This window comes from Strix aluco, chromosome 28 (assembly GCF_031877795.1).
Source record: "Strix aluco isolate bStrAlu1 chromosome 28, bStrAlu1.hap1, whole genome shotgun sequence".
NCBI classification, from domain to species: Eukaryota; Metazoa; Chordata; class Aves; order Strigiformes; family Strigidae; genus Strix; species Strix aluco.
Window position 1 is genome coordinate 4,673,982 of NC_133958.1, and position 13,138 is coordinate 4,687,119.

Sequence of the window (13,138 nt, forward strand, 5' to 3'; positions counted from 1 at the left end):
CTGTTGTAGGCAAACAAAACCAAAATACAGGTAGTTACTCACAGATTAACTCCTCCTGCCTGCTAGATGCAATCTCCTCTACTGAGAAAACTGTTCTGCTGCATTATATTACTGAACAGTTGCTACATTTCCTCACATAAGCACCTGCTATTTTTTTCTGAGAATCAAGTTAAGTACTATTTTAAACAGCACTCAAATATGATAAGGTTCCATTTTGGTGGCAATTCAGCTCTAGGTTTTTATATTTAATTTCCTCACCCAGCAAGAAGCTGCCCTCTATTTCCCTTCCCTGCTGTCTCACCAAAATATACTTAAAAATTCTCTATTCAGCCATCTTGATTACATTCCCCACTTTGCTTCAAAGAAGAAAATTACAAGCCACTTCAAATAAAGCAGCAGCTGCTTGGGTTTAACTCTTCAATGCCTCTTCCAGAATGGTTGTCTCAGTCAGATGCATGACAGAATGACAGGAGAGTATTTATTCCTACAGAAATCACTTTGCACTTTACTTCCAGAGAAGTCCAAGTTCTGATAGCAGAGGAGAAACAAGAGCTAGTCAGATCCTTTAAAATAAAAATCCAGCGATACTGGCTGTAGGCAAGACACGAGCCCTGCAAAAAACCACAGTAGCTCTCCAGGGATGAGCACGCCAGTTCAGATCAAACCTCCTCCCAGAGGAAACAGGCTTGACTGCCTGCAAATTCAAAGCTTACTTCAGGCATCTTAGTACCAGAGGGAAGGAGGAGCAATTTGTTTTGAGTAGTTTATACACCAGGTTACTCCGTTTAGATTCATTGTCTTTAGACAGAGGAAAAAACAGTACCAGTCTCCTCAGCTGCACTGCTTAATTACAGTCAGAACAAAAAGCTGGACAAAAACTGTCCCGGAATAAAGCTTACGTATTGTTTAGTACAAAACCAAGGGGTCAGTTAGAACTGACTTCCTGGCAGAGCAGTTTCCTCCACGGCCACAGCAAGGCAGCTTCTGCAAAGGCCTGTGTTCTGCATGAACCCTGAAACTAGTTTGAGATGCACAAGGATGGAAGAGGAGTGGAAAGATAAGACGGGCTGAAGCAAAGGAAAAACAGCAAGCCTTTCCAAACAGATACTCATGAAACCAAGGTGCCACAACCAGAAGCCAGTACAGGCTACTTGGTAAAACCAGACAACTTAAACATAGTAACTGTTGGGCTTTTTTTAAACACAGAGAAAGGGCTCAGGGAAATCAGAGTCTGGTACAGCAGTTATTTGATTTGTGTTTTACAAAGCAGCCCAGGAATCTGCCCGTTTACTTTCAGCAGACAAGTTTTATAGATGCAGAAGCACAGCTGGAACAGCACCAACATGGCAGTGATCTGTGGCACAGAGAAAAGAAAAGGAGGCACCGCAAGGGACTCTGGTTCCTCCCCTTTATTACACGTAGGCAGAAAACACAGTGGTTTTTCTCCCCTTTACTTACAAAGGCAAGGAATACAGAGCTTCAAGTCATTTCACATAATTCCATATGCAGCCTGGGTAAACTGCAGGCTGGCTACAGCACACCTTCTCTGGCAGGAGTCTGCACTCTTCAACAAAGTGACAAAAGAAGCCAGAGCCAACACAGCACCCTAGAGACACCTGTAACTTCTTCCCCTGTCCTCTGAGGCTAAAGCTGGGTTGCCAATAATTAACAGGACATGGGAACTCCAGCCCTGGTTTATCGTTCACCCAAGCTGCCATCCACGTGGCTCGAGCAACGGGGCTTGGGACAGGAGGCAGCGCAGAAATGGTGACAGGAATACATTCCGAGTCAGGGAGAGGAGGACTGGTCACACAGCGACACGCAGCCACTCACAGACCTGCCACGCACAGGCTCTGTGTGCAGAAAGCCCAGCTAATAGCACATTCCCCTCCTGAAAGAATTCATTTATTCACCGTGGGTACCAGGCTTTCTGCTCTTCCATGTGCATACGCGTAATAAAAAAGTGACCTGCAAAAGATGACGATTTCACATCTGATGGGTAGAGACAGCCTCTAAAAACATCTTCAGTTGCTGTGCTTGGGGTTTGGTTTTTTTTTCATTAGAAACATTTACGGGGTTTTGTTTTGGGGCTTTCTGGTAACCCATAACCTTGTGGAATTGCAACATCAAGACTGAAGGCAAAGTCAAGGCTGTTATTTGAAATGGTTCCCTCAGAAAGGGAACGTGATGCACCCCTTCTCCTCCCGCCCCAAATCAGTCAATATGAGAGCTCAAAGCAGATCACCCTGCAGCTCCCAAGAAGTTTTGCGAACAGGGAAGATACAAAAATAGCAAGCAGCTCAAGTTTCAAGTAAGAGCAAGCAGAAAATTGTATTATAGTGACTGCAAGCCTCTGTCACAACAGGCAGTGTAAGAAACTCCTTAATTTAAAATCTTTTGCAGGTCTCCCTTTTAAGGCCTTAGTGACATTACAGAAAGAGGAATTATTTTTGTCTTGTGCTTGCAATTGCTGCCCCCTAGAGCAACAAAATCTCCTACAATTTAACAGTTACAGTGTCTAGTTGTCCACGACCGTGCAAAATACAGACAGGGAGGGATAGAACTACCAACAGGTGTTTAAGCTTGTTGCAGATAACTTATGTTAAGGACAGTACTTATGTGCCAAGTGTTTTAAACAACCACACAAACAGCCAGATGTTGAGCAACTGCAATACCGCTGCAACTCAGATTCTCAACATCAGCCACAGCAAAGGGAAAAAAAAAAAAACAACCCGCCCCCCCCCCCCCCCAAAAAAAGAGCACTGTTATGGACATAGAAAAGTTTATCTTCACTGGGCAGATTAGTGAATCGCATTCCCAGAAGGGAAGACTGGATGTCGCAGAGTGACTTGGGATCACAAGTCAAATCGAGACCAGTGCAGATGTTGGCACAGAGATGACAAACACCAGCTGGGGCCAGTTCCAGAGTGGATTGTCATGGCAGGAGATCCTGTTGCTGAGCAAAGTGATATCCATGAAGAACAGCGGAGCGTTACCCCTCTCCCCAGAAGTTCTAGTCATTAGTTAAGGAACCTTAAGACAACTTCTCAAACTGCAGCAACAGGACACTGTTGGGTCTTTAGAGATTCAGTCCCAGAGCTGTTTGGGGTTCAGAGGAAGCAGAGGGAGTCTTTTGTGCCAAATCTATGAAGAAAATTGCAACAGAGAGAGATCAGTTTTCATCAGTAAGATGGACTAGATCAACCATGTCCATAACTAAGGAACACAATTTCAGAGCATCTCAGTGCTTCAACATTCAATTGCATTCTCCCAGAAACACATTTCATGTTCAGTGTGGGATGCTGAGCGTTCTTCTGCTCTGAAACTTGAGAAGATTCACTGCCAAATAGGAAGAAAACTACATGGACAGCCCTGTGTAACTGTTCATTAACAGGTTCCTGAAAGGAAAATTAAAGTTTATTTACCCTTGCCCAAAACAGGTCTAGGGAAAACTCAGTGTGCAGTTTAAGCCCATAATCTCTGGTTGCTCACTGTTACTAAATAAAGACTAGTTTAGTACTAGTTTAAGCAGACATCATACCCATAACACATAAGACGTAGTAAGCATTCCAGGACAGAGAAGATGCTGCATGTCTGGCACCAACAGGCATGAAAATGCTGCTCTACGATATCACTGTTAACAGAACATGCAAAAAACACTGCCTGGCTTCATTAAACGATGACAAAAAATAATTAGTCCAGGCACTAGCTCCCTCATCAAGCCCTATACCCCACAGCAAAAAGTCCAGGCAGAATTTCTAGCACAGAGAGTAGTTCTCAGATGGAGTCTGGTAGCGAAAGACAATGCCACCGAGCACCTGGCAGGGATACCTGGAGAGCTTGCTTTCAACTATGTAACTGGGAGCAGGAAAGACTCTAGCTCAGACTTCAGTTCTGCTAGACATCTTCCATTCTGCAAGGCTGTCACAGATCCTACCAGCAGCTAGCTAACACGACCTGCTGACATCCATACCTCCATCAGAAACAGAGAGCTTTTCCAACTCAGCTTCAAGCTCAGCATCAGAAATGGGTGGATTCAGCACGTTCTGGGGAACGGGAGGCAGATCTACAGGCTCCTTAGTCGAGTCCTGGAGGAGACTGTCCAGCTCCTTCTCAAGCTCCTCTGTGTCCATCTCTGTCAATTAAAGAAAACATTCAGTTCCAAGCAGAATCAAGTAGCATCTTCACAGCACGAAGTCCAAGCTTAATAGAGGTATTATTACTCCCATCCATCATCACTCGTAGTAATAAGAAACTCCCTGTGCTTCTTCTGAAGGTGAAAATTCTGCCCAGATCTCAGGGAGAAGCTATTCCTTTAGAAGCTTTTGTGCTCAGGGCAAGAAAACGTTTCAGCAGAGACAAGCTGCAGCAACACCCAAGCCAGAGGAAAAAGATCATCACTTCAAAAACAAAGCGGCAGCCACTCTAAAAATAGATTTATATCAACATTAGACAACTCTGAACTGAAATCCACCAGCAATTAGAGACAACAAGGATTTGGAGACGCACAAATGCTGATTCCTCTGCAACCCACTGTCAGAGAAAACTTGTCAGTCCTCACGCCCTCTCAAGGCACCAGTAGCAACACCCCTGGTGTGTCAGTAAGTGTTTATCCTCCCAGGAAAGAGGACGAGACATATGTGGGGAGGGAGCAGGGGAGGGGTGGAAACACAAAGGTCAGTGGCAAGAGAAGGTGAACAAAGGACAAAAACCCCAAAACATACCTAGACCATTGATCCCCACTCCAGCCAGAGTCTGGGCTACTTCATCTTGAGTATCGCAAAGCTGAGGAAAAATACACAGTGTTTGATAGAGAACATAAACTAATCTTACATCTTACTGTAGCCACCTGTGTCAAAAGTAGAATTTTTTTGTTTGTTATTTCAAAAGTTGACTTAAAGGCAGCAGGTACTAGTTCAAAAGAGACTTCCAACATGACTTTTTTCACTAGCAAAAGCAGTAACATGGAGGATTATTTAATAAAGTGCTGTAAGACCAAGTAGCATGTCTGAGGATCAAACCTGAAACAGAATTTCATAGTACAAAAAAAAAATCATCCCCCCTAATTTTAGCTTTTTCACATAAGTAACAAGCTTATATTGCAGCTTAGGCTCACAAAATAAGGAAGCTAAAGACCAATACATCCCAGCTATGAAATTTTACAGACAGCCCCTCAGCTCACTAGTTGAAGTCACTATTTAAGTACATGAAGCTCAAGTTGCTAAAAAAGTAATCCTTTTCTGTTTTTTACACCAGCTTATGCAGACAGATTGCTCTCTTCATTTCAATTCCTTCCGAATAAACTTGTCTCCCTTCCCTGACTGACTTGCAGAAGATCACAGGTTAGGCAGTTTTAAGACCCTGTTTTTATGCACATACTTGCATTCCAGCTTCCCAAGGCATGACTTGTATTTCCTTTTAATACATCTCACTAAACATTTTCTAGGAAAGTTGTGTGCTTGCACAATACCGCTAACCCAAAGAACACATGAAATGCACAAATTTAACTTAAGTTGTGATTGCTAGCCAGCAATAAACACAAATATATAAAATCAAACAGCCAGTTATCTGAAGACCTCTGCTTGCTGATCTAAAAAGATCAAGTCAGGCTGCTCTGGTGACATACAGAACAGAAACCAAACAGCACCAGAAGTCTCAGCATTAATAGCTGAGCAAGCTTGCTTTGCGCAGCTACGCACCACTTGGTTGTTTATTTAGACGTGCTTTTATTTCAGTACCTCTTGTATTTGATCCACCAGGTTCTCTGCCTTCTCCACAGTAACATCCTTCATAGACAGTTTCAGAGCTCCCACACCAGCCTGATAGGCATTAAATACCTTTAAAAAAAAAAGAGAAAGATGCACAATGGTAGCTAAGAACAAACAACAGGCAGTGTAAGCTTCTCTCAAGACCCGTTTATCTAAGCAGGACCCTCAGAGAAACATCAGCATACAATCAGAAAATGGAGCCACAAGCAGGTTTATTCAGAGCGAAACCCCAACAGCCGATTTGTTGTTTCCTAGAGCAGAGAATAAAGCCCCACCAGCCAGCCCGCACCCCTCAGACAGGAGCTCTGACCAGCAGGCAAAGCAGCAGAGATGAGAAGAGCGGGGCTAAAGTGAAAAGCACAAGACAAAATTAACACGCTACCATCTGGTCAGTCTGGGAGGCGTATATACGATCCAAGATCCCCTGCACCGCATCCAGCTTGGAATGAAGCTCTTCGATGCGCCTTTCCGTCCGTCGCTTGGACTTCAAACACCTCAGCGCCTGGAGACATCAGATACACAGACTTGGATCACAAACCAGGCAGCAGCCAAAGAAGTGTGGGGAAAAAAAAAAAAAAGCAATCCCTGTGCAGCAAGGTGCATACACAACGGCTGGTTTTAAGAGCTAGATATTTCCCTTTCTCTTCACCACCTCACTCTGGACAAATACATGCTTATCTTCACCTTAAGGAGACCTTTGGCCTCAGAAACACCACTTCAGCACATCTAAGATTAAGCATACGGTGTCTAACCCTGGTCATTATCTGCAGTTATGGAGCAACTCCAAGACACTTAACTTCTAGTTACTGCCAAGTAGAACAACACTTACCAATTGCTTTTTCCCAGCTCTACAAGCACTCCGGGCATCCTCTTTACACCTGGACAGATGCAAGAAGGAAAGACAGCTTATTCCTTTGCAAGCAGTAGTTATTTTACAAATCAGCAACCGTCCTCACTACCATGCTGTAATCCCGAGGTGACCGAGTAACAAGGCATTTTGGATACAACCACCCTTAAGCCACTGTTGCTTCTCAGAAATAGTCCTTGAACTCATTCCAAATCTTTGCAAAAACTTCTGACATCCACTCACTGCATGTTGCTTTCATGGGGATAGTGAACAAAGACTGGAAAACCTGCCCTATCACGTGACTGTGACTACTATGTTTACTGAACAGGAAAGAATAACTTGCACTTTCGGAAAGCAGCTTCGTTCTAACTACGTCACAGGAATACAAAGTTCTACATCACACGAACGTTCTTCCCACCACCCTTCCCCAAATTACTTCTCTGCTTCCTGGGAAAGGGACTCCACCTTCTGTGACAGCAGCTGTTCGCTTTGCATCAACTGATAGACTCCAATGTCCACATCATTCATCGGGGACACTTTGGCATGAAGACCTCGGGCAAACTTCACTATCTAAAGAAAGAGAACCATGTGCTCAAGTCTCCAGAGCCTGCATCTGCACTAGAAATACTTTCACTCTGATGGGAGGAAAAGATGCTTTGACACCCCTAGTTTAAGCCTTATAATAGAGCGATGAGGATGTACCAGTCACCGTATAATCAAAGATTAAACTAGACAGGATCAAGTAACATCGGTGTGAAAACAGAAAGCCTTAATGGAACATCCTAAAGATTTAAAGCTGTCCTGGTGCTCTGAACAGTGTACGGCCCTGTCACACTTCTGAGTACTCCAGTAGTGAACTGTGCAGCACAGAGCACTGCAGGGAAACATGCCATCTCAGGGATGAGAGTGCCTGCATCTCCGTAGTTACTGACAGACAGGAAAACCTTGCCACAGAAAGTGGAACACCAATTCGAGCAGCATGGAGCAATTTTAATTTGGGTAGCTGGGAACAGTCAGCCCGCAGGTAGACAACTACAGTATCTGCCAATTTTCTAGCTGTTAATTTACATAGGTAATATTACAAATGTTTGAGGAACCTGTCACGCAAGAATGAGGATTTAATCTCATCTATAATCAGGTTACAATGTTGGAGTACATGGAATTTCCTTTTCCAAACAAATAACACACATATTTAGCCAGTAAAGTATTCTTTCCAGCCAGATGAAATGCAAGACAGGGATTATACCACCCAAAAGCAGTCACCTTTACCCTGTACCTTCTCTCCATTCTGTTCCAGGATCGTGACCCTCTTTTCCTTTTGCAGCTGGAGAAGCAACAAGTAGAACGTCCTTTCATCTGGACAGACACTGGCACAGAGGGAACGCAGCTCTGAGAGGGCAACAACGGGGTGAGAAGAAAGCGCAGAGTTCTGATAGAGGCGATAAACTTCCTCTGCTTTCTCCTGAGAGGAAGCAACAGAGCTGTCTATTAGTTTACAAAGCACTCTTCCTTCTCTCACAACAACTGCCAAGTCCACACCTGCTTCCTCCCACACACTGAAGCTGAAAAGTTAAACGCATCGTATTTTGGGCCAGACTTTCAGAATGAATTGTACGGTAACATTGAAAAGCAATTACAATGCTTTAAAAATATCACCATTAATGGAATGAAAAATAGTCCAGTTTTCTATGAGAACCCGAACTACACTATTCACATTCCCTGTGCAAACACTATGGAACAACATCAGAACTACACAGGCAGCAAGTTGGCTTTCTCTGCGCTTCTTAAATTCCACGTCCCCCCCGCCAAGTTTAAACCCAGTAAAAGCTTTTCTTTAATCCACACTGTAATTGCGCTCACCGAGTCATTTTGCATCATTTGTATGTGGGCAGAGGAAAAAGAAAAGTCTTCCCCATTTCAAGTGAGAGTTATGGTCCACTTAAGACAACAGAAACAACTCCTTCCATCCACCCCCAGATTCCACAAAGCTTGTGGTTTTCCAGGCACCTTTTTTAAAGGTTTCCCTCTCCCCTGCCCTCACCCTCCGAAAAGGGCTGCACAATACCCACTGCAGAGGGCAGACACCGTCTGCTATCAGGCTAACTACAAATAAAGGAACACATCTAAAGGGTTCTTGCATTTCTGCTAGTCCCAGTCTTTTAGACACCACTTGCATGCAACAGCAGCAAGTCTTGGTGCTCATTTTAATAGTCACAGAGTAACACAGAGAGGGACCCAAGATCCCAACTGTCAGCACTGCACCAACAAAGTCAGGCTGAGCAACGCTGAGTTACGCGAATTCACAATGCAACCCACAGGTCTCACTACGTGCCAAAGAAAAGGGTCTTTGACAGCACCCAAGGGCGGTTCTAATCAGGTCTGAAAAGGCAAGATGAAAGCACATGCTCTGAAGCAAAAGCGGCCTTTAATAACGCACACGAGAGTTCAGCTCGACGATATGTTGGACTGACAACCAGCGACTTCTACGTCACCCGTTTCCCCCTACAACAGATGGCACTCAATCTGCAAGTTTCTCTTGTATACTACACTTGCACAAACTCAAACCTGAGGTTTACAGCGGTCTCACAGCCTTCCTAGACAAGCGAGCCTGCCCCTGCCATTTCTTTGAAGTCAGTGAAAAGTCATTATGTTAGTTTCAAGGAACATCTGTAGATATAAACTACTTCTTATCCCTGAGTTATTCCATCCATCTCTCTACAAGGAACACAAATGAAGGTCTATTCAACCCCGATCCCTCCTTGCTGGCACATAAAATGCGATTTTTCTGGAGACGCATAAGCTTGAGAAAGCTCTCAACAACACTCACCTGAAGCAGCTCCACATAAATCAGAACTTCCTCTTCCTCAGGTATTTTGCTGTCACCCAGCACGCTGGACAGAGTCCACTTCAGGGGCTTCAGAATGAAGACTCCCACACCCCAGGAGATCCAGCTGCTGTCTACACTGGCCATGAAGTCCGATTCCCTCTGCAGCTTGCCACGTCTAGAGAAGAGACATGCATGCAGAACTAAATACGGTCAGTCTAAACCTTTTCACTGGCAGCAAGCAAGAATGCCAGCATGGAGAATTATTAACTGAAACACTGCTCTATGCTTTGTACATCCACAGTCCTACTGGTGTTTTCCAACATCAGCTTCTAGCGAAAGTTTGATGTGTTACTACTAGGTATGAAATTGCACAGAGCTCTCTGCTCTGGCTTCCTCTGGACACAAGGGTCTTTTGTTTATTATTTTTCCCATTTCACAAGTTTCTCACAGTTTTCTGACTTGAAACTGATGAGGCATCCAGCAAGGAAATCAACCAAGGCTCAGTTTTTAGAGGGGGCAGTTGCACATTTCAGGATACTTCGATTATGTGTTAAATTGCAAACAGCTTTTCCCAGATCCAGAAATTGTATTTTTTAATGTTACAGCCACAGCTAGCTCCTGTTGTTCTTGAATCTTTTCCGAGTACCAGTCCCAGACTAGTTTCACAACACAAAACGCTTGGTTGCAAACACCAGCGCGCCGCATCCCCGCACACCACCACGTACCATTCGCAGCTGGGGCATCACAACAACCGTTTCAGGGAACTTGACCTCATTTAACACAAAGCTCCCCCTGCACAGTTCTCCCCTGGGATCCCCTGCGCTCCCCACGGCCCACTGCTCTCCCACCCCTCCTCTGAACCCCAGGGTGAGCTCCTCTGGCTCCCTGCCCAGACTTTACCTTGCCCAGGGCTCCCAAATTCCCCCCTCACAGCACAACCCCGTATTCCCTCGGGCCTCTCCTCTCCTCCGCAAGAACAGCACAAACCCCCCTCACGCTCTCCCACACGCAGGCACAACCACCCCTCCAAAAGCAGCACCGAGCCCTCCCTCACGTCCCCCTGCACCCTCCGGTCACCCAGCACCCTGCGGCGCTCTCCCTGCCATGCCCACAGCGGGCGTCTGCCAGGCTGGCACGACATGGAGCTCTCCCTGCCCGCCTCCACGGCGCAAAGCCCCCCCACAGCCCCTCCTCAGGCCTCCCCTCCCTCACAGACCCCCCCCCGCGGCCTTCCCTGCCCTCCAGCCCCCGCAGCGGGAGGGCGGCCAGGCCCAGCCCCCCCCACCCCGAGGCCCGCCGGCGGTACCTGAGGAGCTCCCGGAGGACGGTGCCGAGGCCGAGCGGGAGGCTGCCGCGCCGCTCGAAGCCGTGCTGCAGGTCTCGCAGGCAGGTCCGCACGGCGCCCCGGCGGCGGCCGCGGGCCAGCACTAGCCCGACCCAGAAGGCCATCTTGCTGTCCCACTCGGTGCTGTTCACCTCGCGGCTCTGCTTGAAGGCCGAGAAAAGGAAAGCCATGCGCTCGTCGTCCGTCTCCCACTCGGGCGGCAGGTCCCCCGCCGGGGCCGGCCCAGGCGGCGCCTGCCCCGGGCTGCACATCTACGCGAGCCCCCGGCTCCGCCGCGGCCTCCGCCCGGCCGGGACCCGCCTGGCTGCCGGGGAGACCCACACGGCGCACGCGCGCTGCTTCCCCCCCCCCCGGCCGCCTTTGTGTGGGCCGCCCCGCACCGCCCCCCCCGCGCCCCGCCGTGGTACGGCCCTGCGCGTGCGCACTGCGCGCCGCCGCCTTCCCGGCATGCATCGCGGCAAGCGTGTGGTGGGGGGGCGAGGGCGGCGGGGGCCTGGGCGAGGCCTGGGTCAGCCCCCCCTCCCCCGCACCCCAAAACACACCCCCCGGGCCTCGCGCGTGCGTGATGTCAGCACGGGGTGATGATGTCATTGTGGGTGATGATGTCATTGTGCAGAATGGGGTCTGCGTTTCCCCCTTCTTGCTGGAGTCAGGCCCAGAGGCTGAGGCCGCTGTGGGCCAGCCTGGTCCTCTGTGTCCTCCCAACCCAAGCAGGAGCAAAGGTGAGCGGGTGCCTGGCAAAAATGCCAAGGGGAGTGACTTTGCAACTCGATGGCTGGGTTCAGTTTTGGGCCCCTCACTCCAAAAAGGCCCTTGAATGACTCGAGCGTGGCCAGAGAAGGGCAACGGAGCTGGTGCAGGGTCTGGAGCACAGGTCTGATGGGGAGCGGCTGAGGGAACTGGGGGGGTTTAGTCTGGAGAAGAGGAGGCTGAGGGGAGACCTCCTGGCCCTCTGCAACTCCCTGAAAGGAGGGTGCAGAGAGGGGGGAGGAGTCTCTTGAGCCAAGGAACCAGTGCCAGGACGAGGGAATGGCCTCAAGCTGCACCAGGGCAGGGTCAGACTGGCTCTTAGGAAGGATTTCTTTGCAGAAGGGGTTGTTGGGCGTTGGAATGGGCTGCCCAGGGCAGGGGGGGAGTCCCCATCCCTGGAGGGGTTGAAGAGTCGGGTTGACCCAGCGCTGAGGGATCTGGTGGAGTTGGGAACGGTCAGGGTGAGGTTCATGGTTGGACTGGAGGAGCTTCAAGGTCTTTTCCAACCGAGATGATTCTGGGATTCTGTGACTTTTTGTGCTGTGAACCACACAAGATTAATATGGCAAGGGGCTCATTTGCCTCCACGGTTGCTGCTTTGAATCTGGAGGGACTGAGTTAAAACTAAGCCGTTGTAATTTTATTTATGTTTTGTCACTTTGTGTTGCTGCTGTGGCCCAGCGAGGTGTGAAGCCCTGCGCGGGCTGTTGGTGGGCGTGCAGCTCACAGGCACTGCCAGGCACGCACAGAAATGATGGTTCACCTGGGTCAATTGTGGCTGCAAACATCCGAGACTGGAGATCCCCCGTCATCCCGGGGACCTGCAGCACTGCACCACACCTTCCTAGCGAAAATCGCCCTGGTAACAGTGCACAGGCAGTGTTGTGCAATCATTGATGGCAAAAGGTGAACTGTGCACACACAGACCCCGTGGACTGCACGGGGCTGAGCTGGTGGCACCACGGTGGCGAGCGGGTTCCTCCCCAGCACCAGCTCCTCCAACCGCTGCAGGCAGCTGGTGCTTGTTATGTTGGAGGAGATCTGAAGGAGCAGAAACCACCCAGCTAAAGCACCAGCCTGATGTCCCCTGTCCCACGAGTGTGCACTGAGAACAGCCCCGGCAGACACCGGGGCTGCCCCAGCCTGGCCGTGCCAGGCGGCTGAGGGTTGTGGCAGCAGCTTGTGTCTCAGCTAACATCCACAGATGTTGGCTTTCCTGTCCTTTCACAGCTGCTTTTCTTTTTTTTCTTCATGTGGCAGCATGATTGCCATTCTCCCCAATCGCCCAAGGGGCATCACGTGAATACTGGGATGCAGGAGAGGAAGGAGAGAGGAGCTGCTTCATGCAAAGTCCGATGTTTTCAGAGCAAGGCTCAACGCTACTAAAAAAAGGGGAGGCAAACACTGTTGCTTAAGCAGAGCTGCCAAGTTCTGGGTATTTCTGTATCACTGCATTCGCCATATGTGATATTTCTTGTTTCTTGCAGAGCAGGGGGGAATCAAACTGTGTCTGGGACCTCGGCGCGGGGGTGCCCTGTCCCTCGTGCGCACACTCGGGTTAATCAGCCCTTGTGCAACGGAGACAGAACTATTAACACCTC

The 13,138-nt window shown here is 48.5% G+C and overlaps 1 protein-coding gene across 1 annotated transcript; it reads right to left on the bottom strand.

The window, feature by feature from the left end:
• Positions 1-1,394: 1,394 nt before the first annotated feature.
• On the bottom strand, positions 1,395-11,105 carry CHMP7 (charged multivesicular body protein 7). Its single transcript, XM_074808030.1, has 10 exons — positions 10,749-11,105; positions 9,443-9,617; positions 7,892-8,077; positions 7,052-7,185; positions 6,598-6,646; positions 6,151-6,270; positions 5,739-5,837; positions 4,725-4,785; positions 3,974-4,135; positions 1,395-3,144 (listed from the first exon to the last, which is right to left on the bottom strand). Exons 1-10 carry the CDS (start codon positions 11,036-11,038, stop codon positions 3,080-3,082), a joined length of 1,341 nt encoding a protein of 446 aa, XP_074664131.1. The 5' UTR covers positions 11,039-11,105; the 3' UTR covers positions 1,395-3,079.
• Between the last annotated feature and the right edge of the window lie 2,033 nt (positions 11,106-13,138).